This window comes from Homarus americanus, unplaced genomic scaffold (assembly GCF_018991925.1).
Source record: "Homarus americanus isolate GMGI-L3 unplaced genomic scaffold, GMGI_Hamer_2.0 scaffold49667, whole genome shotgun sequence".
Lineage (NCBI taxonomy): Eukaryota > Metazoa > Arthropoda > Malacostraca > Decapoda > Nephropidae > Homarus > Homarus americanus.
The window spans coordinates 5,355,431-5,375,972 of NW_024738608.1; the positions used below are offsets into that span (position 1 = coordinate 5,355,431).

The 20,542-nt window shown below is 36.5% G+C and overlaps 1 protein-coding gene across 5 annotated transcripts in view; it reads left to right on the forward strand.

Moving 5' to 3' along the window:
* The window catches only part of LOC121874157 (alpha-mannosidase 2C1-like), a 42,651-nt gene that overhangs the window by 7,391 nt on the left and 14,718 nt on the right, over nucleotides 1-20,542 (forward strand). For all 5 annotated transcript variants that reach the window (XM_042378133.1, XM_042378131.1, XM_042378129.1 and 2 more), the window contains exons 4-12: nucleotides 1,998-2,102; nucleotides 2,327-2,576; nucleotides 3,634-3,832; nucleotides 6,750-6,951; nucleotides 8,265-8,392; nucleotides 12,730-12,859; nucleotides 14,505-14,653; nucleotides 15,807-15,962; nucleotides 16,846-16,963. In XM_042378133.1, coding sequence (XP_042234067.1) covers nucleotides 1,998-2,102; nucleotides 2,327-2,576; nucleotides 3,634-3,832; nucleotides 6,750-6,951; nucleotides 8,265-8,392; nucleotides 12,730-12,859; nucleotides 14,505-14,653; nucleotides 15,807-15,962; nucleotides 16,846-16,963 — 1,437 coding nt within the window. The remainder of the gene's footprint in view (nucleotides 1-1,997; nucleotides 2,103-2,326; nucleotides 2,577-3,633; nucleotides 3,833-6,749; nucleotides 6,952-8,264; nucleotides 8,393-12,729; nucleotides 12,860-14,504; nucleotides 14,654-15,806; nucleotides 15,963-16,845; nucleotides 16,964-20,542) is intronic.

Consider the following 20,542-nt stretch of genomic DNA (forward strand, 5'->3'; position numbering starts at 1 on the left):
ACATGAAAAAGCTATAATAGTTTGGGATAATGTTTCTGTTAACATGATATAAAATGGCTTTGTATTATCTGGTGACAATATTTGGGCAGTACTTTTGCTAGCTCATGTTAGTTCAGTGTGCCAGCTGGTGGTCTACAGTAGGTTACTGTATCATTCAAAATTTTAGAATAGCACAAACAAAATATTTTTGGCTCCATCTTTACAATCAGGATGCATTCTTCAAAACTTAAACACATATGAGTTGGTATTAATTTGGAAACTACAGAGAGGGCGGCAAAAATTATGGCCTGATATTAGTGAGCAGGATTTTGGGGATGGAGCTCAAGGAGAAAACAAAAGAGTAATCATTACTAGATTTACTAAAGGTGTGTGTAGGTCAGGATTTTAATGAAACTGAAGTACAACAGTGGTGAGATGAAGGTTTAACCAACACAGAGCTGCTTGACTAATATGATCTTGGTAAAGATTCTGGTTCATCATTTAAATGATTTTCTGATATGTAGGGAAGTTCATAAAACTTTTGTAAAGTGTGTTTAATGGATTGGAAAGTGATATTGTATGACAACACGGATAGCTTCTTTTGTATTTTGTGATTGACATGATGAAAAAATGTTTGATAAATTGAAAAATAAGTTTGTTTATATTTTCAAACCCAATTTTAATGAGAAGAAATCTGACACAGAACTTTTTGACTCCTTAATATGTACTGGAGTCATCAGTGTTGGTATCAACTTTGTACTTACCCAGTCCTTTCACTGGGCTAGTGCTTGGGGGTATAAATCTTTACTTTAGGTGTCCTTAGAATAATATGTATACCTGCCCAGCCTCACCTCAATTGTGTACTGTACTGTGCTACATCTATGTTAAGATGATGCAGATTATACTGTTTTATACATTATTTCCATTTCCAACCTTGTGCTGTACCTATACAGTATTTAATTTGGAAACACTAGGACAGTGTTAACATAAGAACATAAGAATGGAGGAAACTGCAGCGGGCCTATTGGCCCATACTGGGCAGTCCCGTTTACACCCAACCCCTATTGCTCATATAAGCATCCAACCTATGTTTGAAGCTATTCAGCGTATTCGAGTTAATGATGATATTTGGTAACTTGTTCCATTCATCCACTACTCTGTTTCCAAACCAGTGTTTACCTATTTCACGCCTAAATCTAAATTTGTCTAATTTAAAACCATTGTTACGAGTTCGCTCCTGGTTGGATAGTTTGAGTACCTTTGTAATGTCCCCTTTGTTTAGCCCTGCCTTCCACTTATACACCTCTATCAGGTCGCCCCTCGCTCTATGTCTCTCGAGGGAGTGCAAATTAAGATGCTTTAACCTGTCTCTATAATCAAGGTTCCTAATGCCCGGGACTAGTCTTGTCATTCTCCTCTGAATTCTTTCCAAGGATTCTATATCCATTCTGTAATACGGTGACCAGAACTGAACTACGTAATCCAGGTGTGGTCTCACAAGAGCAAGATACAGTTTTAGGATGACCTCGCTAGTCTTGTAACTAACACTCCTTTGTATGAACCCAAGTACTTTATTAGCCTTGTTACGAGCAAAAACTTATTGTTTACTTGGCTTAAGGTTCCTACTTACCGTTACTCCCAAATCTCTCTCGCAGTCGGATTTCTCTATGGCATCGTTGTTCATCTGGTATCTGGTTTCCCTGTTTACATCTCCTATTCTGAGTTTTTTACATTTGTCCACGTTGAATTTCATCTGCCATTTTTCAGACCATTCGAAAAATGTACCTGATGTTTTGAATTCATTGGTCCCACAGACCATTACATTCACATTACAGGTTATTCATATACAGTAGTTTGTAAATTCCTAAACCAAGCTAAAATTTCAATCCTGATAGTTTTCAAACTAGAGAGGTACTACTATGCCTAGTAAGCTTATAGTAAACATAATTTATATCAAGACAGACCGTATACATTTTAATTATTTTTTCATGCAAACTAACTCTTTATATAAATTGCAGATTGAGGTGAAAGTGCCAGATTCCTGGAAAGGTCAACAGGTGTGGTTGCAATGGAATAGCCAAGCTGAGGCTATGTTGTGGAGCAGGAATGGCGAACCACTTCAGGTATATACTGTATACACATTATAATGTCTGATACCTGTACAGTATGAATGTTTATACCATGCTTTAATTCTCAAGGTATGTTGGGTTAATACTGTAATATTTTTCATCAATATTTTAACATAAAATATGGTTGAAAGGAAACACCATTTAACATGTGTCATATTTCAGAATGAATACAAGATTAATATAATATGGTCATTTAGAATGCAACATGGATTTTGCAGGGCATGTCACCTGGCGGTTATCATCATCACATACGAAGGGATGTTTCTACAAACAGTCAGTCAGGCCAACATGAAAAACAGGAGACAGAAAATGACCATGTAGACAGTCATGCTGAGGGTGGTCTTCCTCACCAAACGCGAACTGATTACCCAATCAGCCGTTGTTGGAATGGTTCCCAGGAAACACTGGTGTACTACATTGAATTGGCCTGTAATAATATGTTTGGTGGTGGAAAAGAAGGCATGATCAGTAAGTACAGGTACCTGTATACAGGAACTGGATATATCTGTAAATGAATTATCCCAGAGTAGTGGAAGGAACAAAAATAGCTGGCTCCACTCCTGTGTTTACTACTTAGCGTTTGCCACTTAAACTTCAAGTGAACAAAAATAGTTCAGTTGGCAGCTGAACTATTTTGTCCCCACTTCCTGATTGTTTTGATTGCTAATTAATCCCTTCATTAAAATGTCTTATTTTTCTATTTTGTTCTGGCTACTGCCAGACGATTTTATTCAGCTGGGAAAGTGCCATCTCGTAGTCAAGGGGTTAAACAAAACTTTGCTGCTTTTTCATGATATAGATTCAAACATATACTGTACATAATCCATTTGCTCATAAATGCCCCCTTTTGCAAAGGAACACCTTACTTAGACAATGAATTCATCCCCCTCTAGTCCGATTGTAACCAGTATTTTTATTATTGTCAAAGCGTGAATTTGCATTGTATTCTCTCTTATTAACTGATACATTGTACACTTCCTCCTCACCCCCAGTACCCCACCCCAAAGACACCTACCTCTGACACATCCCTCCCCCTCTTCCCTCACTAATGAATGCTTCGAATTCACATTTCAGAGTTCAGGGTTCACATTTCAGGGGGAGAGAGGATTGGCAATGCAAAGCGGTAAACATAGGGGTGGAGCCAACTTTACATTGAGAAATATGTGTAGATAGATTTCCATATTAATGGAGGCAAAGTTGGGGTTATGCATTATTTTATGGGTGTAAGGCATGGACTCCAGACAAAGAAAGAGGAGCAAATTAGATACAAAATAATTGGTGTAAATAAGAGTAATATGGGGGAAGAACATATGGCATCAACATTGAAGTCATGATTAGCTCATTAATTAATGTCATGTAAAATATCTGATTGCTTTGCTTACTAAATTCATTCTTCTTTCATGATATAGGTTAGAGTGCTTGTATTAATGTACTGTTTGTAAAAGATGGATAAAAATGGTTTTGTTCATTAGGTTTTTATCATTGTTTATGTACAGAATACTATATAACTCATTTTGTTGTTTAGGTCCCCCAGATCCAAAACGCACCTTCAAGATTGAAAGGGCTGAAATCTGCACAATGGATGCTGATGTGTACAAGCTCATTATGGACCTGGAGGTGTTGCATGATATGGCCAAAACTCTCCCCAATGATGATCCCTGCAGCTATGAAGCTCTCTATGCCGGCAACCAGATGATCAACACTATTATAAAAAATGATTACCGGTAATAATCTGACTTTTGATATTGTTTGTAATTTAGAGACATTTTAAGATATTTATTCTCATTGTCTTAACTTGAGTTTCCCTCAACTGACAATTTTTGGAACACAAATTAAAAATACAATGCAGTAATTGTAAACTAGACATTTCCAGTAAAGTACAATTCAGTTTCCCTCAATGCTTTGTGGATATTAATAAAATAATAATCTACAGTGCCCAACACCCTGACCTTTCAGTGATATTGTGCTTATAAAAAAATAGGTAGCTGTTATCTCCAAACTGCTATATTATACGTACTTTTATTTCTTTATACTGTATGTTATAATCAAGGCTGAAAAATAATGGGATGGGTAAAAAACTTTCTTGCAAGAGACAGGAAGGGAAGAGTAGGTGTAATGGAATATGTATGTCCCCTCCCCCTTAATTTTTACTAGACTTTTTTCTTTTTCTTTTACATTTTAATTATGAAGTTTGTGCCTTAATTTTTTTTACTCAAGATTTGAGAGAAAGCGTACCATAATTTCAGTAAGTAAAACTACGGATATCTTTATTGAAGTTGGAATAGTAGGAATGAAGATGCCTGTACTGAGATATTCATAATTTATTATTGACTGTGTATGTAAAGCACATGTTACAAAGTTCATAATTGAAATATGCTTATCTCTCCATTAACCGGAATCCCAATCCCCAGAACTCTCCGATAGCCAGAGTTGAAATTGGGCCAGAAATTTTCCGTTAAAACTCCCTCCATTGCGGGTCTGCGAACGAGTTTCCAAGGATGAAAATCAAGTGCATTTTCCATACAAAATCTGAGAAGGTTCCGAGAAAATCTCTTCAAACCTCTCCGTTCTGGGCCTAGGAATAAATGTGTCCCCATGTGCCAGGTGCATGGGTGGCCTAGCTGCTTGGATTGCTTAGTTCATATTCTGCTGCCAGTGCTAGCTGCTGTTTTTGCATACAATTAGTCTTGTACAGTACAGTGCATTTCTGTACCAGGACACAAGTGATTACAGTTACATATCCTGTATAGTACTGTGCATTCAATAAGTAGAAACACAGGAATACCCTTGTTTTCATCTTTATTCAAGACATCTTCAGGTCATGAGACCCACTAATCCCCTACCCAGACAGTAGGTGACCTGACATTGCATCAGAAGGTCAGTAATATGAGACCACTAATCCCACACCACACCTCCACCGCAAATGAGAGAAAAGTTTATACAGTATACATGGGTGACCTGACATTACATCAGGTCAGGCCAGTAACAGGACCCACTAATCCCCCACCCCACCTCCTTTGCAAGTGTTAAGGCATATTTACTGTTACATATTACATTCAGCTGAGTGGAGAGTCTCTGCCTACTCTAGATTCAAAAGGACAGCATCTGCTGGTGAGTACAATGCATGTATATACAGTATGGGAGTAGCATACATTTGCCTCTGTCTACCCATTAGTAATTGGGAACCTGGATGTTAATTGATTTGCGGATCGTGTTCCGGGGTAATGGTTGGCCAGTGCAGTTGGCGAGTTGTCCGGTCTTCTCGGACTATTCCTTGACACTGGGTCATGCAGCTCGTTAAATAGGGTGTGGTTGTTGTGTTGGCGACACTATCTACACCTTAAACAAATTCATGCCTTGGTGGCCCTTGGGCCTGCCATTCTCATTACACGAAGGGCAGTCATTATTATTATATTTTATTCTACCTACATGTTTTATGTTTACAGTATTAACAATATATTGTAAGTGTACAGTGGTGTTTGCATAAATAAATTTAGCTCCATGCATGATCCGTCATTTAGACTCGGGAAAATTTTCCCCATTGAAAAGTGGAAAATTGTACTGTCTTGGCTGTGACACACAGCTCCATTCATGTTTTGCTCACCTGTCATATAGATTTTTTTTTTTAGAATATATTTATTGAATAAAACTTTTAGATAAACTATTCCAGATTATTTTGGCAAAAAATGGTGTTTCCAGCTTAATTAGAACTAATTTTATTGATTCCATTATCAACATTTCTTACACATTTTCATAAAAAGAATTGAGTCTCCATCATTATATCATGTCCAAATATTTTGTTTAATGATTTGGTGTTGGGAAATGCTTCTATCAAATTCATCTCTCTAACACAATTAAAACAGATGCTGTGAATAAAGTTTATACACTTTTTTGCTAGCTGTAAATATTTTCACTCGTGCTTACTGTCTATATGTAATGGGAGAGTGTTTGTCCGTGCATAGACACGCGGAAAACTTCCCCTGCACCCAGAAACATGGGGATGTGCAATAGTGTCTGTCCATGAGAGATGCGGAGTTTAAACTTTTGGAAAACTTTTTCCAGTATGGTACCTTGAAAAATTATGGGGATGTGGGATTTTTTCTGGGTTTGAGAAAGTCGTCTTATTACCCAGAAATCTTTCATTCCCGTAAGAGCTCTGCACCAGTTATTCCGGCTAACTAGGATATCACTGTAATGACATTTCTTATCTTTTGATTCATAGCATTTTCCAGTATTAATGAACAAGATATAATTTGTTATAAATATTGCTTTCCTTTAACAGTTTTTTGTCTATCTCAAGTTATCTTTCCTTTCATATATAGTCACCCTTATTAATGTAATAAGTTACCTTTTGCACATCCAAAGTTTTAAGAGATAGCTGTTTAAGTTTGACTGAAATTTGAGTAACTTTATAACTAACCATCTTGGTATTGTGTTATCTTAATGATAAAATAGTGTCATAGTTTCTTGGAATAAGTGACTTATCAGTCTCTACAAATCTTTTGTTTCATTTTTTTATGTATACTGTCTTGTCCTCCTCTGCTAGAAAGAAGTTAGTGTGTTGTTTATGCACATTTGCTACCTTTACTTATTTTTTATAGATGAGTTTCGCTTTGATTTTATGTAACTTTCCATTTTCAGCATGGCAAGCAAGATTGCAAACACCTTCTTCTCAAAAGGCAATGGTGCCAGGGCCCACACAGTGGCACTCATGGGACACTGCCACATTGATTCTGCATGGTTGTGGCCATATTCTGAGACCAAGAGGAAGTGTGCTCGTTCTTGGACATCAACCTTGAACTTGATGGAGGAGTACCCAGAAATGAGATTTGCATGTTCACAGGTATGCATGTATTTTAGGCTATGAGAAATTTTTTAAATATAAATAAAAAATCTGAGACATTTTACCAGGCAGAACCATATGTAGCAACTGTTGATTCCTGAAATTCATAATTTTACAGTTCAGGAAGATTAGAAACAAATCCTGTATGTCACAACAGGACCTTACTTTGACCAGAACTTATTATCTCTTGAAAATCAACCTCCAGAGGCCCTACTTATAAAGGAAGTTTAAACACCAAATTTCATCAAATCTGAAGAGTGTGGGTACAATACAATGTGGACAGTACTATGAATCGGACAGTTATTCCGAGGTGAAATATTAATGTAATATCCAAATAAGTTCTAGACTTTTTGGGAAGAATTAAATGGGACTTTTTTTCCTGCAATTTGTTTAGCATAATATGGTATGGTTTTGTTTATTTGTCTATCCCTCTAGGTTTCTGCACAATAAATTGCAATAAATTATTTGTACATTTTTCAGGTTGCCCAAGGGGTAGGAATGACTTGAATTGACCTTGAATTATATGTCGAGATAATTTTTACTATAACTAGTCTTGGTCTCTGAATCATAACGCACATTTCCAACCACTAATAAACATGATTTGCATGGATTTCTCGCACCTAAGGGGGAAGATTCCTATTGATTCTGAATTCACTAAGTAGTCAGGAGAGTTAAACAATAAAACAAGTTTATAGATGTAGCTCCAGCAAAGAGTCTTCTGTGAATTTTGCAGATATTTTTTACCGTATGGGTCCTGTTTTGACCTGGGCCATTTCTGCTTTCCTGTTTTGGCTAGAAGGGCATTGGTCTTGTCTGTTGAAATTTTAATTTTTTTTATGATTGCTTGTATTTTACATATTAAGCTTTCATCATACATTAATAGGGATTTTCCTTTGAAGATACAAGTAAGCATTTTGATATTTGGGTTGAGATTTGTTAGGTCAAGGTGATTTTGACCCCCCCAAAAATATTTGATTTTCTTTGGTAACTTAATTTATGTTGTGCACCTCTAAATTTAGCTGGTAGATCACCCATTAGGTTCTGTAGAGAAAATTTAATTTATTGGTTGAATGGTCAGGGCAAGTGCCACCTCACCAGGTTGTTAACTCTCAATGGGTTTATCACATGTTGTTTGTGATATAACACACAAGTAGAAAATATAATCAGGACCCCTGTATTGAGTTTTTCAGGAAATGCCAATAATGTATGCAGTTTGATGGTAATCACATATTAAATAAGAATATATTATAATCCCAAATTGTTAATTTTTATATTTTTTTATGAATGTTTTTGTTTGTTTTTTCTCCTTTTAGGCACAACAGTTTTCATGGATGAAGTCCCATTACCCAGCAATATTTGAGAAGATCCGGACTCAAGTGAAGGCAGGGCGCTTCATCCCTGTTGGAGGTTCCTGGGTTGAGATGGATGGTCTCATTCCTAGGTAAGTTACTGTACACCCCACCAAACATACATATTATTTCACTTAGCTTATCTCCCATATATAATCTTTGTCGTATCTTACAATTTTCAACCAGCCTTTTATGACTTTGTTACCATCGGAAACAAGCTGTAATGTTGAACTGCTCCCCTTCCAACATGTTATTTGCTAAGATTTTCCAATTATTATTTTTTTTAATTATTTAATTTACCAGTGCACATAATGAATAATGTCTATCATTCTGACCCCACCCTGGGTCTCATACTGACAATTTTACCTGGCAATACTCGGGAAAGTAAGGCTATATGTAAAGGTGATTGTGGTTGGTGGATCTATTTTTGGGTATATCACTGTCAGGATAAATAAGAAGCAAACCAAAGGAAGCCTTTTTATAATAAACTATTCTGCATTATTTAAGATCATGAGAACTTTCCAAATGTTTGTGTATGTGCTTAAGTAATGAAGAAAATTTTACATGAGAATCTTGTGGCAGCTGTGGTTGTAGGTGAGTTGTTAATTCATTAATATAATTTTCTTCATTATTTAAGCAAGTACCGTATATGAAAATTTGGAAAGTTCTCATAATGTTAAGTAATGCTGAATACAGTAGACCCTTCCCATTCGCAGGTTTGCGATTCGCAATTTCGACGATTTGCGGTGGCTAGCTTGCAAGCTTTTTCCCGCAGTACAAGAAGTCACCCCACGCAGCATCTTGTTTTACTCTCAAGACTTTAGTGTTTCTTTGTGAAATGGCTCCTAAAAGACTGCCTAGTGTCAGTGCTAGTGATGCTATTATAGAGTGAAATGTTAAAGGCAGTAGTCAGTGATGTCTCTGACAAAGAAAGTTTTATTATTAGAGAAGTTAAAAAATGGGATGAGTGGTGCTGTGGCTGGTCAGTTGTTTGGTATAGGTGTACAGTAGTGCACTAAGGTAGGCGACCTGTGGTGTAATGGTCAGCATCCTCGCTTCACAAGCGAGCGGACCCGGGTTCGATCCTCGGGCAGGGTGAAGCTATGGGCAAGTTTCTTTATGCCATTTGCCTCTGTCTACCCAACGGTAATTGGGAACCTGGATGTTAATCGATTTGCGGATCGTATTCCGGGGTAATGGTTGGCCAGTGCAGTTGGCGAGTTGTTCGGTCTTCTCGGACTATTCCTTGACCCTGGGCCATGCAGCTAGTTAACTTAGGGTGTCGTTTCTGTGTTGGCGACAGCTTCTACACCTTAAACAAATTCACGCCTAGGTGGCCCTTGGGCTGGCCATCCTCAATTTTGAGTGGCTTCCATTATTATTATTATAAGTTGATATTTACGGTTTTGCCTATTCGTGCCATTCCTTGGAACCTATCCCTCACGAATAACAAGGGTTTACTGTAGTTTATTATAAAAATGCTTCCTTTGGATTGTTTAATATTTATCCTGACAGTGATACACCCAAAAACAGATCTACCAATCACAATCGCCTTTACATACAGCTTTACTTTACGAAGTACAGTCCGCTCGGATAATTCGTGGATTTTTATTTCATGGTCCTCTATTATTCACGGATGACACCCTGGATGTACCCAAGAATGTCTGTGGGTAGTTTTAAAGTTGCCGGCATGTTCGCAGCTGGGACAGGGAGCCATTTGTTCTAGAGACAGTAATTTCTGTTACCTGTATTGTATTGTATATATGTGTGTGTGTGTGTGTGTAGACACAACACACAAAACTCATAATAATGGCAAAATCCTATCCCAAATAATCAGAAACAAATGTACTTATATTAAAAATGTTGAGTCTACCCTCAAGTCTACTCCGTGCTTTGTTATTAATAAAGCACAGAGTAGACTTGAGGGTAGACTCAACATTTTTAATATACATTTGTTTCTGATTATTTGTGAGAGTATTTTCCCATTAATATTTAATTGTATGTGTTTTGTGTGTGTGTGTGTTTTGTGTGTGTGTGTGTGTGTGTGTGTGTGTAGACACACACACACACACACACACATATACAATACAGGTAAAGGAAATAATTGTCCTAAGGGCAAACACACAAACGGAATATACATTTTTTTTATACACAAGTAAAATTGTACCCCCCAATCAGCAAATGTTATTCGCTGATTTGATGATTCGCGGCCATTTTGAGAACCTAATCCCCGTGAATTTGAAGGGCATGCTGTACATTGTATTGCCAGGTAAAATTGTCAGTACAAGACCCAGGGTGAGGTCAGTGCATCTTTGGTTGAATGTACAAACACTTAAAAAGGAAGACAATCATTTTATAAACTCAAGACCCTTGAAGTCTGATTTGTCTAAAACCGGACTACTGTACTTGAGAATGTAGACTGACCCCAGATCCAGACTCAAAGTCCACTTTTCAACGAAAAAGCCCAAATGCACAGATTCTTCCAAGTGACTAAACTAGCAATGATAAATGACTTGGGGGTGTGTTAAGCTCCCTACAATGAAGCTTGTACAGTAGGGTCGGATATATCTCGAGGTATAGTCCAACAATGTTCGCTATATACTAAATCGTGATATATAATTACATGTAATCAATGGGGAAAATAGGGTTAGGTTCTGGAGGCCAAAAAGAGTGACTAAACTTGACTTAACAAATTCATTTTCTTACTAATAAAGCACCAATGAACACTAAACTCAGGAACAACAGGCTATTTCAATATCAATATCAAGGAACACCAGATTTGGCAGCAGAAGCCACACTGCCACCTTCACTTGACAATCCCACACCTACATAAATGAACACCAAAAATATTAGTTACAGTATTAAATCTTTTCCACTAAGCTTTCCATGATCTTCACTTCATTTTTCACTTCACTAGCAACTCATTTACACTTGTTTTAGAAATTGGAATCTGCACCAGACTCGGCAGCTGACGCGCCATCCTGAGAACAACAGACGACACACTGCCACCCTCATTTAACAATCATAAACAAACAAGCCAAAAATATTTCTTACAGTACAGTGATCCCTCGGTTAACGAGATTTCGGTTAACAATTTATCTTCCATAAGATTCTTAACTTCGGTTAACGAGCAATCCCTCGATTAACGAGTTTTTTACGAGCCGACTTCAACATGTTTTCGCTTGCATTTGGTGGTCCACCAGCTGTAGTATTAGTCCGCCAATGCAGTAATCGGTTTTAGGGCTTAAATTCCTTACTATTTTAGTAAATATCAAGAAGTTTATACTATTCAATAGTTTTAAATGTTTAATATTAACTTTTTTAGTCATTTTAACAATTATTGAACATAATTGAAGGTAAAGAAACTAGTTTCTGGCGTGCCATCCAGCCTGTTAACACACCAGACAGGCGTTAGTCTCTCTCTGTTTTCAGTGGAGGTAACATCTTGCTTGAGACTCTCTTCAACTAAACGCTTTCTTCTGTGTTTCCAAGCAAATTATTAGTCATTTTGAAATTTATTTTACATATTGACACTATATAATGCAGTGCAGTGTTGATTTAAAGAAAATAATCTTGAATTACACCAAGAGAACTAAAATTTTATGGGTGAAATGGTGCCATGGGGTGACTTCTCTTCCACCCCAATGCCTTCTCTTCTCCCTTCTCCTCCACCCCCATTGTAATTCCCATCATCATCATCATCCAGGAGCCTTCTACATACACACCTCAAAGTAAGTGTACTTTTCCACCTTTTTTGTTTAATTTAGGCAATTTTCGGTGAGCTGGAACCAATTACCCTAAAACCCATTGAAACAATGGTTTCGGTTAACGAGTTTTTCAGTTAACGAGCAACCTGCTGGAACGAATTGTGCTCATTAACCGAGGGACCACTGTATTAAATCATTACCATTAAGCTTTCCATTATCTTCACTTCTTTTTTCACGTCTTGAGCAACCCATTTACACTCACCTCAGAAGTCGTATTCTGTAGCGGAGTCGGCTGTTTTCTCGTCACTCACTCAGAAAGACTGAGTGAGCGAGCGTAAATGCGTGAGTGAGCAGCCACGGTGGCGCTTCTGGTAAGCAAATAACGATTTGTTTGTCATGGCGGTACATTTAAAATATTTTCTGTCCGATTTCCTTCGCGAAATAAACAAAATTATTGCTATATATAGGAAAAATTTTATAATTTTGGTAGCCGTGATATAAAAAAATATCTTTATATAAAGTCGTGATATATCCCCACCCTACTGTAATGTACCCTGTTTTTTGTTTAACCTTTGTAGTCATTCATATGCCTCATTATACAGGATACATTTTTTTTGTCAAAGACTGCAAAGTAGTGTACAAATGCATGTGTAGTAGTATTTGGTTTTTATATTTTCTTCAGGAATATTTGTAATCTTGGAAATGGTTAATTTTTATTTCAGTGGTGAATCATTTATGCGCCAGTTCCTATATGGACAGTTATTCTACCAAAGAGAGTTTGGCATTCAGTGCAAAGAATTCTGGCTGCCTGATACATTTGGCTATTCTGCGCAATTTCCCCAGATATGCAAGGTAAACAATCCCCAAAATTGTATCACATTTGGTTTTCAAATTTTACTGTAAATATGTATCACTTCATTTGTGCAGAATTTTCAGTTTTTTTTTTACTGCTAATTAAACATAAAAAGGACAAGAAAAGATTATTTACTATAAACAACAAAGCTAATATTAAGCCAGGTTGTGGATGATACTTTAGGCACAGTAAAGCTAATTAACAGTTTATGGGAGGGAGTTATACATATATTGATGATTGTAGTGATTTGCAAGGATACCTGAGTTGTTGGAAAAGAGACTTCATGGACCAAGAAGCTGTAAGATGTCTAAGTTTCCGAGATAGGTTTTGTTTTAAGGATTTAATTTTGGTGCAGTAATTTTTAGTTTGAATTTATCTCAAGTTCATTGATTGTGGGGTAAACATCATTTAATACAGTACTGTACTTCTAATTTTCCCCTTGAGTCCTGGGATGCCACCAAAACAACATAAGTGGCAGACTTCTACTTGATTGCAACCCTTTACTCTCAGATTGGCTTCTCACATCACTGGGAAATATATATATATATATATATATATATATATATATTGCTATTAGGACAGCGTCTGTCATTCACAGCCAGCAAACACATTTTAAAATCGGTGGTGTGTTCTCAGGCCATACAGAGCCCAAAGTAACAGTCACATGAAAACATACTACTGTATTTAATTGTAATGCTTATTACACTTTGTTGGTAGCATAAATTGGCTATGCATACAATTAATTCTGTAAAACATTGGGATATATATATTATGGAACTATCAAGTAATTTATCTCACATGACACCGTTACTTTAATGGGGTCAAGGTATCCCATAATTTCGGAGAACGTGGACCTTCAGCTTATAGACATTTATGTGATTAGATGGTCCACTAAAATAGTGACTTTGTAGAAGCGTGATGTAAAGCTGGCCAGTGTGATAGCGACTTCAATTGAACAGGGTAGGCTTAATGTTACGAGGAGAAAATGATAACTTGGTAGACAGACAGATGGGTTTGAGAATAGAAAGGAAGTTTGGGGGAAAAAGGTGAAGGTGAATTAGGAAGGACTGATTGATTTGTTGTAGATAATAGCAATTGATCAATGGCATAAAGGCCAGATCATTAAGCCAAATTCTCCTCTTTGATGTAGTAAGACAAAATATTGCTTTATAACCTATACCTAAATTGATATACAATGAGAATATAAGACAAGTAAAATAGAAAGTTAGGAATTATAATAAAATTATAATAATAATATGAAGATTGCCGGATTGTCATATCAGCTGAAATAGACAGTGGGATGACAGAAATACAACACGGAGTCACGAGTAAGGAGGGAGGGAGTTTGCAGGGGGGAGGGAAGACTGTGGAGGCATGAGGGATAAGGTTAAGCTTTATTGTACTTTTGGACACATGATTGATTTGTGTTACCAGACCAGTTAGGGCCTAGTAACCTTTAATGTGTATAAGAACATATGTGGGCATTTAGAGACAGTACCTAATTATGAGTTTTTATATGGTTTAGTAGTTATTATGACAGTTTAAATATTTGTTGATTAAAAACATTTTAAGTGTACTTGTAATAATCTGTTACTCTGCTATTCTAATCCCTTTTTAATGAAAGATTGACGTTCTCATTTTTAGCAATTTGGCATCACCCGCTTCTTGACCCAGAAGTTGAGTTGGAACATGGTGAATAAGTTCCCTCACCACAACTTCCTATGGGAGGGTCTTGATGGTACCACTATCATTGCTCACTTCCCCCCAGGAGACTCCTATGAGATGAATGTCAAGTATGTTTTTGAACACTCTATTAAGTTATCTCTTGGTTTGGTTCTTGACTGAAACAACAGCTATGTATTATAGAAACATGAAAAGGTGGCACCATATTCCTCCCCTAAAAAATAAAAAAAATAAATCTATCTAAAACTCGCTCTGTGCCTTACATAGCAAGGTTAAATCTATGGGGATGAAGAGTCCAACTAAAACCAAGATTTTAATATTTAAAGAGAGTAGCCTAGGTTAACCAGTCATTAACAAAAACTATCTGTTCAAGAAAACTTTTCTCTTACTTCAAGAATAAAGCAAATCAGGTGGAGGAATAGTACTTTTCCTATTCAGGTCTTTTATAAAGATTGTGTAAAGAAACACCTTAATGATGCTTTCCTTGATAATTTTTAATTACACTGTATTTATTTATTTATTTATTTTTTGCTTTGTTATTAGCAGCATAATCTTAATTGAATACAGGTACAGTATAGTATTGCACATTAAATGATAATTTGTTTTAATGAGATCATATTTTAACACCTTTCTATCTTTATGTAAAAGCAAACTTTCACTTTAACAAATAATATTTACATTTTGACACCTTTTCCTTAAAGAATGTAAACTTTTAGCTGTCAGATGGTCAAGATGACCATCCAGGATTTGGAGATGTGGAGTTACGTTCTACACTATCTGTACAAGTTTCGTCACTTTCAGTGTGTTTATTCTCTACTACAGTATTAATTTTACAGAACATATAATTGTGAACTTTGTGTGAAAAAAAAACCCAGTTGGCCAACATTTTCCTTCCCTGAAGCATAGCCCCAAGTGATATGTAGTCTCTGCCATTCAATATGAGGTTGCTTTCGTTCCCTATGAATGTAACCCCTAATAATGCATAGGTTCAGTATATGTTTTTCACTTAACAAATGAATTTCCATGGACCCCTTCATATATCTGAGGATACTGGTACCTGTGCAGTACTGTATAGGGAATGTATCATTTGTTGTACTGATGTTGGTATGGGAGCATCTTTCAAGTCAAAAGTACACCACTGACTTAAACATTATTAATCAGAAATGGTTATTCATTTTAATTATTAAAGGGTACAGTTTTCTTTTTGTGTTGTTTTAAATATATTGCCTTAAATAGTACTTTCCTTTGTTTCTGACAAATTAGGGTTGGAGAAGCTATGAAGACTGTCAGGAACCTTCAAGATAAGGGACGAGTAAGCACCTCAGCCTTCCTGTATGGTTATGGTAATGGAGGTGGTGGACCAACCAGGGAAATGATGGAACGTGCACGAAGATTGAAGGATGTGGATGGCTGCCCAAGGTTTGTTTGAAATTTTTGTTTACATTTAGTATGATGGGTGTAGAAGAAAGATAGCATACTTAGAGGAATAAAGAAAATAAAGAAATGGAAGTAGGTAAATGCATAGGGATACAAAATTAGAGTTAACAGTGAAAGAAGAAAAAGTAATGCAAATTCTACATTTGTTTGATGTTAATGTAGTGGAAAAGATATTAACATGCTGTATTCTACTGTACATACAATGTGTTCGTCAACAGTACTGTAGTTAGGTTATTGAGCTGTGCAGCATATCTTAATGTTAAACACAAAATGTGGTTTCACTTTGTCAAGATTATTGTTTTTTATTATTATTGTTTTAGTAATATTAGTCAGTGAATCTGTATTAACCAAACAAATGACTCTCAGTGCAATGTGTGGCATGTGTTAGCTTGGAACATATGAGGTAAGGAAGGAGGGAGTAGGCAGGGATGCAAAGCCAAATACATGTGAACCTAAGCCAATTATAACTGAAATTTGTTTGATAAAAAGTGAACCTTGAACTGTATGCTTGAATCTGGTTATTATGAAGCTGCAATACATGAGGGTAATCTGGACTTTATTTATGGTATATTTATTCTTGTCTGGAGATAAAAACTAATTTCTTTGCTTTATTTGTTTGAAATATACGAAAATCTTCTTTTTTTCAATTCTTTTTGAAGGTTATTGTCATTGAAGGATCATATTTCTGAAATTTGTCAAATTCTCAAGAAAAGGAACTTGAAATACATGACCCTCCAAAACTATGTTTAAACAATTGGGTCATTAAATTTAATTGATTAAAAACTTGATTGCAAACATTAGATACATTTTATGTTAGGTTTGGAATACATGGTCCATTACATAACTTGGAATATTATTTCAACAGGATGGAGCACATGTCTCCCAATACCTTCTTCAAACGACTTGAGTCTGAGAAGCAAAATCTCTGCCGTTGGACTGGTGAATTGTTCCTCGAACTCCATAATGGTACCTACACCTCACAGGTAGCTCAACCCTCCACATCCTTTTACTTTTACTTTTCTTGAATTACAGAAAGGCTTGTAGATAAAAGTTATATTTTCTGATGTTACATTCATCTGGTTTACTAACCTTTGTTCTAAAAAATGAATCATGCCAAATCTTAAACACAGATTAAAAGCACAACTCTGGAGAGTTTTATATATTAATCTTCTCAGTACCATGGTATGTATGTTACAGTCACTGTATCATATCAGGCAATCTGTAAAATACATAATGTAACCTAACCTATAAACAACAAGTAATGGAACATTTTCATGGGTATTTAACAGCTTGCTTGATTTGACACAATAACTAAGTTATATACCCAAACTCATCCTCTGAATATTCTTATTTACATGTTCTCATTTCATTTTTGGTTGCAAGTTGTAGCCCCATGAGGAAATTTTTCCATAAGGTTGGTGCACCTGTACTGTGAAATTCTTTTGTTTGTTTTGTGCTATTGTTAAAAATATGAAGAAAAAAAATGGTATCACAGGGCTTATTGTTACAATTGGTGATATAAATGAATGAGTAAGTCAGTAAGACATATGAGTTTTGTTGCTCCTGGTTGGGAATAGACCAGTCACCTTGAAATTGAATTATATAAGGTTTTACTATGAAATACCTTTTAAATTTGGGGTAGAGGGAGGTGGATCATCAATCTTAGTGTATAGATAATTGAGAAATTGACTGGTCTTGAGACTTCAAAAATTACATTCATACTCATTTAACAAAAATGGGTAACCCTTGAATATGAAATTGCATAAGTGTGAGGACCCAAGCAGATAACAATTGTTCTCCACTCCTGTATTTACCATTTAGCATTCCCAATCTTGTCTTCTTAAGGTGTGGACTCTGAAGTGTGAATTAAAAACATTTGCTAGTGAGTGGGGGCGGGGGACAGGCACGGGCGGATCCAGGAATATCAAAACGGGTGTGCCGAGGTAGGTGTCTTTCTGGGGGTAAGACAGGGAACTTGGGTGAGGAAAGAAAGTGTACAATATATTGCTTGGGGGAAGATTACAATGCACAATAATGCTTTGACAATACCGACGGGGTTTCCTCAGCCGAGTGTACCGGTAATTGTCTAGCCCTAGTCAGATGAAAATACTTGGGTTACAAAAGGATAAGAGGGGGATAAATGCATGTTTTAAGTAAGGTATTCCTCAGCAAAAGGGGACATTTATTAGCAAATGGATTATGGATCAGTTTGAATCTACAGTGCGAGTATATCTTGTAGAAGCAATGAAGTTTTGTTTAACCCTTTGACTACGAGATGGAAATTCCCCGGTTGAATAAAGTCATCTGGTGGTAGCCAGAATAAAATAGATGAGAAGACATAATACTGAAGGGTTTAAATAGCAGTCAAAATAATCAGGAAGTGGGCTGCACATATTTATTGTAATACAAACTTTATGTGAATATAATTGTTCAGTTGGCAGCTGTCCAGTATAGAATCAGCATACCACATAGTTCAGTTGTGCTAAACAGTGAGGTTAAATGGGTAAAAAAAAATTTTATTATTATTATCACCATCATCAAATGTTGAATTTATGCTCCAAAGGTCTTAAATAATAAAGTTTCTATATTGTGCACTGGAATGGTTTGTGGCCAGGGTGCACAATATACACACCCCAATTTTTGGCCATCTAATCCAGTATTGTACTGTACTTGTATATTTTAAAACAATGCTGGAAAAAATATATATAGGCCACGGAGCTTGATTTTTTGTAAACACATGTTGAAAATATAGCCTTTTCGTCCATTTGGAATACATTTGGCTCATATAAAATAATGTAAATTGAACTTAAAATATACAATTGTGAAATTGATGTTATATACATACTTAAAAAAACTGCACTTACCTGTGCAAAGTTATGAAAACATAAGTAATATCTCCGTTAGCCGGAATTCCTCAAACCCGGAACTTCGATATTTTTCGCTAAGGGAGGCAACGTCTCCTGGAAAATGAGCAGCGGTTGTCTCCCGGCAGGACATGCTGAGTTGCGAACTGGCAATTATTGAGATTGTATTTAATTGTTATATAGAAGAAATGTCCTTTTCCACATATTCCGAGTGCTTTAATTCCACCTCATACTACTTCTCTATAATCTCAATGCAGTATTCTGTGATTGGCTCATACTGACATGAGTCTGTCTTGCAAAATAATTACCAGTTAATGGAGTATCAAACAAATTTGATTTTCCTTCATAAGCTCATGACTGTTGCTTGAAATAATGGGTACACGTACCACTTGCCTCATCGAAATGAGAGGACACAAAATTATTCTACTCTGTAAATTGTCTGCAATGATTTGACAACCTGAGTAAGAGTTGGGTGGTAAAGGGGGTGAAGAGTCGAGGGTTCCACCAGCAACTTTGTCCAGGGCACAACATAGAAACTTTATTATTTAACACCTTTATTTAACAGCTACAGTATATTGCTTTGCATCATAAATTTCACATTCGATAATGATGATAATACAGTGGGTATCCGAGTTTAGCGATCGCTTCATACCATCTAGTAGCCGCTAAACTCGATATACGTAATGACTATGCTTCGTTCCCATCTCAATGCCACTGTCCATTTTTTTTCCTTACAATTTCAGCCCATCTATTGCTTCATTTTCTCTGCCTTAACATCTAAAAAACCTTTCAAATAGTTTTCAATGGTAATCATAAGCTTGCTAGTTGTAATGTGTGCTACAGAAGCAACAGTACGCAAAACTTCTTTATCTGATCTTTCTTCGCTCTCACGCCCCGTATCGTAGACTAATTCACCCCATATAACTTAGCCACTGCAGTAGGACCCATACCACATTCAAATTTATCCAAAATCTCTCCTTTCTCCCCGAGACTAAGCAGTAGCTTCGTCTTACCAAGTCGTTCTGGTTGGCTTCCTTTCCCACTTCCAATGGGTCCTGGTTGTGTGTCAGCCATTGCAAAGTTACACAGTAGAGGAACAGGCGATCACTAACTGGTGAGAGATTCGAAAACAATGGCTGCGTGACATCACAATTGTAAGCACGTGCCCGCTACAGTAGCGCAATGTGCTAATCTAGTGGTTAGTGGTGCTAAACTCGAGTTTTGGGGAATTTTAGCTTGAGAGCTAAACTCGCAAATTGCTAAACTCAAGTAGCCACTGCAATTTTTTTTCTTTTTTTTTTTTACCACCACAAAATGGCACAGCTGAACTATTTGGTTTTGTTGATTCTATACCAGACAGCTACCAACTAAGGAAATCCCGTTGGTATTGTCAAAGCGTTGTTCTGCAATGTTATCTTCCCAACAGATGTGTACTGAACACGTCGTTCCATTCTCAACTCCATACCCCGTCTACCTACATAGAAAGACACCTACACAGACACACCCCTCCCTTCACCCTCCTGCTCAGTAGCAAATGCTTCGAATTCACACTTCAGAGTTCAGGGTTCACCCTCACGGAGAAGAGAGGATTGATAACACTACGTAAGTGGTAAATGCAGGAATGGAGCCAACTGTAGACCAACTTAAGTGAAAAAGATAATTTCTTAATATTGCAACACTGTTCAGTATTTCTTATTC